At 47.8% G+C, this 9,505-nt stretch overlaps 1 protein-coding gene across 1 annotated transcript in view; it reads left to right on the top strand.

Annotated features, from left to right (window-relative positions):
- ALDH2 (aldehyde dehydrogenase 2 family (mitochondrial)) overlaps window positions 1-4,006 on the top strand; it is a 23,336-nt gene extending 19,330 nt beyond the window's left edge. The window contains exons 10-13 of the mRNA XM_015413226.1: window positions 224-388; window positions 857-1,014; window positions 1,319-1,433; window positions 3,471-4,006. Coding sequence (XP_015268712.1) covers window positions 224-388; window positions 857-1,014; window positions 1,319-1,433; window positions 3,471-3,503 — 471 coding nt within the window. The 3' untranslated portion in view covers window positions 3,504-4,006. The remainder of the gene's footprint in view (window positions 1-223; window positions 389-856; window positions 1,015-1,318; window positions 1,434-3,470) is intronic.
- The last annotated feature ends 5,499 nt before the right edge of the window (window positions 4,007-9,505 follow it).

The following is a 9,505-nucleotide window of genomic DNA, read 5'->3' as shown; positions in this document are numbered from 1 at the left end:
GTGTATTTACTTGGTACCCATCCCAAAGGTAGTCGGTTTAAAAACAACACTGACAGATCTTTGTATCCCTATCAGTAAAAAAGATATCTCTGAATCTTTGTTAATTTTGCCTGAACTGGAGAAGTGTAGTGTATGCAGACATGTGAATGATGCAGCAGTAAAATGCCTGTCTTCTGCGGAGAACAGACTTGACCAAAACGTCCTTATTTTGATGGCCCTTCAGGTAGATGAGAATCAGTATAAGAAGGTCCTTGGATACATCAGTACCGGGAAAAAGGAAGGAGCAAAACTGCTTTATGGAGGCAGTCCGGCTGCAGACAAAGGCTACTTCATCCAGCCAACCATCTTTGGAGAAGTCCAAGACAGCATGATTATTGCTAAAGAGGAGGTCAGGATGCTCTTTCTTTCTGCCTGCCTGCCTCCTGTGTTGCAGAAATGTCAACTCCTGGAATTGCCCAAACTGTCAACATGAGAGTGTGGCATGTTTTTAAGCACCTGTCTATTTTAATTATGCCTTGACAAATTTGCAATGAAAATTTATAAGTATTTATGTAACTGAGCGCCAAAGTTGCAAGGAACGTAACTTGGGCAAGCCATAGTTCTGACGAGCTGTCCTTGAAAAAGAGCCGTTTCTGTCAAGAGCTCTCTCAGCCCCGCCTACCTCACAGGGTGTCTGTTGTGGGGAGGGGAAGGGAAGGGAGTTTGTAAGCCGCTCTGAGACTCCTTTGGGTAGTGAAGGGTGGGGTATAGATCCAATCTCTTCTTCTCTTCTTCTTGTACACTTTAAAAAATAAATTGGGGTGGAAGTGATGGTAGAAACCCTCCCTCTTTGCATGTGTGTTCCTCTGCTTCACAGATATTTGGGCCAGTCATGCAGATCCTAAGGTTCAAATCCATTGAGGAAGTCATCAACAGAGCAAATGACACCAAGTATGGCTTGGCAGCAGCCGTCTTCACCAAAGATATTGATAAAGCGAACTACATTTCTCAGGGTTTGCGTGCTGGAACCGTCTGGTAAGAGACCAAATGCAAGCATGCAATTGCTGAATCTTTCCTTTTAACAGCCTTTGTAAACTGTTTGTATGCTCCTCATGAGTACATTGTAGCATTTTGATGAGAGGAAAAAATTCCCAAGGACATACAGAGCTTCATTGCTAGTTATTCTGCCTCCCCTTTCAGAGCTCTTCCAATGAGACAAAGTCCTGTTTAAGCCAAAGGCATTTTCCTTTTTCAGTGCTGAAAGTTTGTGTTCCCTCTTCTAAAACCCCTACCTCCATTTGGGGTATAAATGAAGGAAATAATTTTGTTTCTTTTCTAGGATAAACTGTTACAACGTGTTTGGCAGCCAGGCTCCATTTGGGGGGTACAAAGCGTCTGGACAAGGCCGTGAGGGGGGAGAATACGGCTTGCAACCATACACGGAGGTGAAAACGGTGAGTATCTTCAACCCTCTCATGGTACATCCTTCTCCTATATTTTGTCAACATCTCTACCCCCATGCTCTAAAATGGGAGCCGTTGTTTCACATCTTGTGGAAGAGGAAGGGAGAAGTCCTGTGAGCAGAAGTAAAATCTGCACTGTAAAATTATGCAAGGACTGACAGTGTATTGTGTTCTTCTTTTTTTTGCCGTCAAGTCTTAGCCAACATGGCAACCCTATAAGCTTTTCAAGGCAAGAGACGTTCGGAGATGGTTTGCCATTGCCTGCCTCTGTGCAGTGGCGCTGGTATTCCTGGGTGGTCTCCCATCCAAATACTGACTAGGGTTGACGTTGGCTGCGGTCACACGCACTAGATAACCCACTTTCAATGCACTTTCCAACTGGATTTTGCCAGCGCACACAGTAAAATCCAGTTGGAAAGTGCACTGAAAGTGGATTATTTAGCGTGTGTGACCGTAGTCCCTGCTTAACCTTCCAGGAACTGATGAGATCAGGCTAGCCTGCTGCATCATACCATGGTCTGGCAGCATAAAATACTATTGTAGTATGACTATCATTTTCTTTAGCAGTTTCCTCATTCCATTTAACACTACCTCATGAAATCTGTTTTTTGTACTGACAGCATCCTTTAAGTTGTGAAGAAAAACTTGGAATACGCATCATGAATTCACTTACCTGACTCTAGCTGCAGGTTCAAAAACATGTAGTGCCTCAATTATACTCAATGGAGAGCTCCCAAAGAACTCTTCGCTCTCTTAAACAGGCAGCTGGCAACTATTGTCATCCTAAATGCAGGATAATGCTCAAATAATACTTTAGTGAGCTGTATCAAAGTTGCTGCTGCCTTTTGCACCACAGTTCTTTTTAAAAAAAATTAATTGAAGAACTATATTACTCACAACCAACAAAAAGGTACATAGATTGTATATAACATCTAGTGTTTAAGCTAAATTTTATCAATTGAACTTGCATCTCCTTACATTATATTTATATCTCTTTACATAAGCTATGTTCTTTTTTCCTTCTTTCAAAATGATCATTCAATATGCATTCAAACATACATGATTATTAGCTTCCTAAGATCCAGCATTTTCTGTCTTATTTTAATCTGATAATACAGTTGAATAACCAATAAAGTATACAATTGGAGCCCAGAAAACCATTTAGGTCTATAGGAGCCCACAATGTAGGCTAGGGGAGAGCCTTCTCCCCCACCTGATGACCTACTATATGAGAGCACATACCTGTCTGCTCCCCGGGCCTCCCAGCCCCCTGAACTATATATACATCAAGCTAATAAATATGTAGCTTGCTATTGTGATAGAACATTACAAAATTACATTACATCAAGCTCTATTTCACCGTCCTATTTCTTCAGAAACATGAAGCTTACTGCTTTTAACTGGAGTCAACAGTGAATGAGTCTGCCTTTTTACAGCTCGAGTTTCAGCTTGCTCTATCTGAGGCAAACCTAATGCAGATAATAAGCTGATCCAGAAACATAGACATATGCAATATATTGCGTTTGCTGATATTCCACAAACATATTCCACCACAGTTCTAAAAACAACAGGGGCGAGGTGCATCTTGAAGGAAACTGCTTGGAAGTGTATCTTGTGCATACACAAAACAGTGAAATCGTTCTGGTCTTGAACTGACACCTATCTGAGATTGAAGTGGGTTTGAAGAGCTTAAGGTGGTGGTGAAGCAGTTTGCCCTGGTGTCTTGCAGCTGATACAGTGGACTGAGTAGTCTTATTGCTATCGCTTCAGTAGCCAAGTGGTTATAGTGCTGGACTACATCCTGAAGATTGGGGTTGCCTCCAGTGAGTTCTGCTGTAGATGTGAACCTGTTTCATCAGATAACTGATGGCATATCTGGAAGGGATACGGTCTGGATTACATCACTTCTGCTGCACTGTACAATGTTGTTTTGCCTTAATATTGATGTAGGATCCAGTTTGGGACATATCTTGTAGAAATGGGAGAACAGTCAAACAAACCAGTCATAATAATCCATCTTCTTTCTAGGTAACAGTAAAAGTTCCACAGAAGAATTCCTAAAGGACACCTGCAACGCTTGTGTATCTGACATGGAGTGCGTTAGACACTTGCTAGCAGCCTATGGATATGTAGAGAGACGTCCTTCACAAAGCATACCTTAACCTCTACAGCCTAAGAAGCCTCTGTTCAAGAAAAAAAACCACACATTTGCCTGTCTGCTTATATTTTACTTGGATCTTTTTCTACACCAAACAACTTACTACATATTTGAAGTTCAGCATATCTGTTTGACTCCTCTGAAAAATGGATTGTTGTGGGGGCACCAACTTGTGAAAGAACAGTTTCTGGTGGCTTTCAGAAGTAAGGGGAAGCGAAGTTCTGAGGGTTTCTTTCCTTTTCCTTGCCGTGTAGAACCTGAGCAGAAATTGTCTCTCCTTTTTATGTCAGAGAATACAACTATCGAGTAGCCATTCTAGAGCAACACGTGCTGTGAAGTTGGATCTGTTTCTAACAGCTTTTGTGATTTTCTGTGAGCTTATATGAAATGCATAAAGCAAGTTTCATAGTAAAACGTCTTAACATTCTGTGTTTCAGATAACTTAATTCCGATATTGACTGTTAAGTAGACAGAGTGTTTATTTGGGAAACTTTATATGCCGTCTCTCTTGAAGCAGCTATAGACGGGTGTAGCCAGAAAATTTGGTTGGTGGGGCGTGGGGAAATTTTGGGGAGGGTGCCCCAGCCATGCCTGCTGCTCCTCCTCCTCTGTCTCTGCTGAGAGCTTTAGTCCTTTCGATTGGAGAGACTCAGTTTCAGGCTACTTTTCTGTGTATGCTGGGGGGGGGATCTCCAATTCTCTCTCTTGCATTTTGTAATTTAATTTTTTTTTTTTTTGCATTTTTAAAAACCTATGTATCTTTTGGCCCGGAAAAAAGAAAACGAGACTGAAGCTTCCCTGATTATGCCCAGGGTCATTTTGGAAACCCCACAACATCTTAACATTTTTTAAATGTATTTTATTTTTTTCGTTCACGGGGGATGGCACTCATCTATGGGAGCACTGCCCCCAAATGCGCTCCATGGCTATGGGCCTGGCTATAGCATTGCACTTTTAATCACCCTGTAAGTAAGGCTGAAGTATCCAGTACATATCTTTGTAGTACAGTCCAGCTGAGATGAAACATACAGGCAAAAGGCTTGGTTTGTACAGATATTTATCAAAATAAATTCATTCTGGTGCTTGCAGAAGCAGCAAGAGTGTTCAAAGAGTGTGCAACCCCAGGGCACTACTCAAAGAAAAGAAATGAGAATTCCTGTTCAGCTACCTTGTTTAATACTTTTGCAATGACTTCTTTCTTGAAGATAAGTGTTTTAAAAAACGGTTATTTTCCTCTGGACCATTCTTATTCAAGGTGGACCAGCTTTGTCTAGCTTGGGCTGCAGAGGATTTTTCAGAATCCAAGCCTCACTGTACAATACAGGTTGGCAAGCATTTCTCCTGTAGGAGCTCATAGTCGCTCATTCTGCTCCAACACATTGATTGTTAACTGTCTCTAAAGATGAATTACAGTACTACTTTATGCTAAGCGAGTTCTTACCTTTAGTATCTCAGGGAAGCCCTGCTCACGATACCTCCTGCTGCTTGGATGCCGCGCGTATGAGGCAGTAACCATATTGCTGCCTTTTAGTGGTGGTGGAAAGTGCTGTCAAGTCGTAGCTGACTCGTGGCGAGCCTGTAGGGTTTTCAACGCAAGAGACTTCAGAGAGGCTTTGCCGTTGCCTGCCTCTGCATTAGCAACCACAGATTTCCCATCCAAGTACTAACAAGGGCTGACCCTGCTTAGCTTCTTAGAGCCAGTTTGGTGTAGTGGTTAAGTGCGTGGACTCTAATCTGGGAGAACTGGGTTTGATTCCCCACTCCTCCACATGCACCTGCTGGATGATCTTGGGCAAGCCATAGTCCTGGCACCGTTTCTGTAAGAGCTCTCTCAGCCCCACCTACCTCACAGGGCGTCTGTTGTGGGGAGGGGAAGGGAAAGGAGTTTGTAAGCTGCTCTGAGACTCCTTTGGGTAGTGAAGGGCAGGGTATAAATCCAATCTCCTCCTCCTCCTCTTCCTCCTCCTTAGATCTGACAATATCAGGCTTGGCTGAGCCATCCGGCCTCTTGGACATCTTGTACAAAAAAGCTGACCTGGCTCTTGCTGGGAATATGCCTTACATTAAGGAAAGGTGTGTGTGGGGGGGATTGTCCTTATGGCCAAATGTGTGGCTTTCCTTTCCTCATCACTTGCTTAGTTTCAACAGATCTCAGCCCCAGAGTGGGAGACTTCCAGTGGTGGTTCAGAACAGGCTTAAGTGAAAACTAGTACCATTGTATTTTATATACGTATGAGCATGGTATCTATTGAACTTGTGTACTGCTATGCCCTCTGATATTTCCCAGAGGGATCGGGGGTTGGGTTGCCAGCTATGGGTTGGGAAAGATCTGGAGACTTTGGGGGTGGAGCCTGCAGCAGGCAGGGTTTGGGGAGGGACCTCCACAGAGTTGGGTTTTATACCCACTTTTCTCTACCCAAACGAGTCAAAGCAGCTTACAATCTCCTTCCCTTCCTCTCCCCACAATAGGTACCCCGTGAGGTGGGTGGGGCTGAAAGAGCTCTGAGAGAACTGTGACTGGCCCAAGGTCACCCAGCTGGCTTCAAGTAGAGGAGTGGGGAATCAAACCTGGTTCTCCTGATTTAGAGTCCACCACTCTTCAACCACTACACCAAACTGTCATGGAGTTCACCCTCCAAAGAGTGATTTTCTCCAGGGGCGATCAGTTGTAGTAGCAGGAAATCTCTAGGTGCCACATGGAGGTTGGCAACCCTAAAATGCTGCAAGATAAAATCTGAGCCCTGAAGAATGCCCCCTTGAGGAAGTCATACTGACAAAATGTCAAGCAGGCATTTGTAAAAGCCAAAATGGGAACAGTAACTAAGAGGGATACGGGGAAAAGGGGGATTCCCTGGCAACCAACCAACAGGTCGAGCGAGGACTTTCACAAAGCTGAGTACCTAATTACATTTAAAATAACCTTCAAAAGCAAGGGTGCAAGCATGTTCCAGGTCAACCAGTTCTCATAATCTAGAAACAAAGGTAAAACAGGCTGCCAATCAATGCCCCCTCAAACACTAAAAAAACGAGGGGAACATTTGAACCTTCTTAGACATTCAGTTGCTGACCTAAGAGTAGCAGTTTTCTTACAAAGGAATTTCAAAGGGTGATTAGAGAGACTGCTGAAATGCAACTGATAATGAAGCTCGAGACGATGCAATGGACTGAATCGAGACCTAGGTTTCCTGTCTCATTACCAATGCTGATTTCTGCACACCTACCACCCTTCTACATATCACACCTAATCCAGTCATCGTGTCATGCCCGCTCTTGTCATTTGCCATCTGAAATCACTCCACTCTCCAAGATGACAGATGGACTCACATTCTAACTGTATCGGAAGGAGGGAGCAGTGACTCATGAAAGCTCCCCCCCGCCACAAATTTTCATGAAGTCTTGGAGGTGCCACTGGACTCTTGCTCTTTTCTACTGCTACAGACTAACACGGCGGCCCGCCTTGACCTAGCCCACTCAAAATGGCATCCAGCCCGTTGCCCGCTTCTTCCCTAACACGTTTCTCGCAAGATCTGTTCACTGATTCCCACCCTCTGAAACTGCCATTTTCTCCAAGGGAATTGAGTTCTGCGGCCTGGAGACCAGCGGTTATGAGCCAATGCTCCCTCTAAGCTGTGGAGTCTCATGAACCAAAGTTCTACTTTGTGAGCTCCTGGCCTTAAAGTTGTGAGCGAGCGATCTGGCTGCTACACAAATCAGTTTGCTCTGGAGCCCTCCCTCCTGAGCAAAGACCAAAATGTGTCAGGACAGAGGCTAAAAAACGGTGAGCCGGCTCACACTAACTCAGCTTAGAGGGAACACTGGTCGTGAGATCCCCAGGCCCCACCTGGAGGTTGGCAACCCGAGGAGCATCTTTTACAAAGCTGAGTACCTAAATACATTCAAATACACTTCCTAAAATAAGGTCTTCTGCGCGCGCCTGTCAGGTTTCCACGTCAAATGCGGCTCACTGAGGCGACACAGCTAGCCAGCCAACAAGCCCCGCAAAATGCCACCCGGCCCGTTTCCCGCCTCTTCTCCACAGAGAAGTTTCAAGACCCAGGTCTCGCGAGATTTCCTCCGACAGGGTCTTTCAGCCGGCGGAAGGAGCCGAGCGGCCGAACAGCGAAAGGGGCGTGTTCGAGGTGTGGGATGGAAGAAAGTGAAGGCTCCCCGCCAAGACCCCGCCCCCGGTCTTCCCTCGGATAACCCCACTTCGTAACGTCATCCGAAGGCGACGGGAAGGGTTGAAAGACCGAGGGTAAAGAAAAAAAAACCCTCACGCGGTATATGGAAAAAGCGACGGGCAGGGGCCCTTTAACGTCGGCCGTCGCCAGCATAGGCTGTTTTCGTCGCTTGCCTGGGACACTGAACCTGCTTCCCCCCCGGCCGAACTGGTTTTGAGGCGGTGTAGCCCGGGGGCTCGGCGGTGAAACCCAGGAAGGCCGTTGGTTGGGCAGCCAGGGGGCCGGACGCGTCCTCGTTGGTCAGGCGGGGCTGCCCGCGTCGGAGAGGGAGAGCTCTGGCCATGGCGAGCGGCTCCCCGGCGGGAGCGGAGTCCCGGCGGCGACAGCAGCTGAGGCGAGGCCCGGATCGCAGCTGAGGAGGAGGAGGAGGAGGAGGCGGCGGCCGCCCCTTCCCTCCGCCCGCGTGTCCCCTTCGCCCGCGCCCTGCTACAGGAGGAGCGGCCTTCTTCGCTCTGCTTCGCTCCCGTCCCGACCTTCCCTGGCTGGGTGGGGATGAGGCGGCAGTGCCGGCGGCGACGACGACGAGGACGCCGGCCGGGAGGAGCGGCGGACCCCTGCCTAGCGCGGACCCCGACAGGCGCCCCTCGCCGCCCCCGGACCGCCTTTTTGGGCGGGGTGGGCCGGGCCGGGGGCGCTCGAGAGCAGGGCGCCTCTGGGCATGGGCAGAGCGCCGTCCCTAGTCGCCCCGGGCGGCCACGCCCCCTTCCAGCCAGCCCCCTTATGGACCGGGCGCCTCTCGAGCCCCCCGCGGATGCCTTCGGCTTCCTCGGCTCTCCCGGCTGGCGGGGAAGCCGCTTCGGGGTGGGTCCCGTTTCCGTTGCGGGCGTAGCAGCAGCAGCGCTCCTTTCTCTTGCCCGCAGCTGCATTTCGCACGATCCCGTTTCGTAAGAACATCAGAGAAGCCAATGTTGGATCAGGCCGATGGCCCATCCAGTCCAACACTCTGTCTCGCAGTGGCCAGAAATACCAGGGGCCCTCAGGAGGTCCAGCAGTGGAACCAGGACACTAGAAGCCCTCCCACTGTTGCCCCCCCCCCCCCACCAAGAATACAGAGCATCTCTTGCCCCAGACTGAGAGTTCCTCTCTATACCTTGTGGCTAATAGCCACTGATGGACCTCTGCTCCATATAAGAACATAAGAGAAGCCAATGTTGGATCAGGCCAAAGGCCCATCCAGTCCAACACTCTGTCTCGCAGTGGCCAGAAATACCAGGGGCCATCAGGAGGTCCAGCAGCGGGGCCAGGACACTAGGAGCCCTCCCACTCTTCAAGAATACAGAGCATCCCTTGCCCCAGAGTCCCTATCTATACCTTGTGGCTAAGAGCCACTGATGGACCTCTGCTCCATATGCTTATCCAATTCCCTTTTGAAGCCGTCCATGCTTGTAGCCACCACCATTTCCTGTGGCAGTGAATTCCAAGTGTTAATCACACTTTGGGTGAAGAAGGACTTCCTTTTATCTGTTCGAACCTGACCGCTCAGCAATCTCATGGACTGCCCACAAGTTCTTGTAGTGTGAGAAAGGGAGAAAAGTACCTCTTTCTCTACCTGCTCTATCCCATGCATAATCTTATAAACCTCGATCATGTCACCCCTCAGTCCTCGTTTCTCCAAGCTAAAGAGCCCTAAGCGCTTTAACCTTTCCTCATAGGGAAAGTGTTCC

Source organism: Gekko japonicus, unplaced genomic scaffold, assembly GCF_001447785.1.
Source record: "Gekko japonicus isolate JY-2015 unplaced genomic scaffold, Gekko_japonicus_V1.1 scaffold10, whole genome shotgun sequence".
Lineage (NCBI taxonomy): Eukaryota > Metazoa > Chordata > Lepidosauria > Squamata > Gekkonidae > Gekko > Gekko japonicus.
Note: the sequence above shows the minus strand (reverse complement) of the source record. Positions and strands in the feature narration are given on the sequence as shown.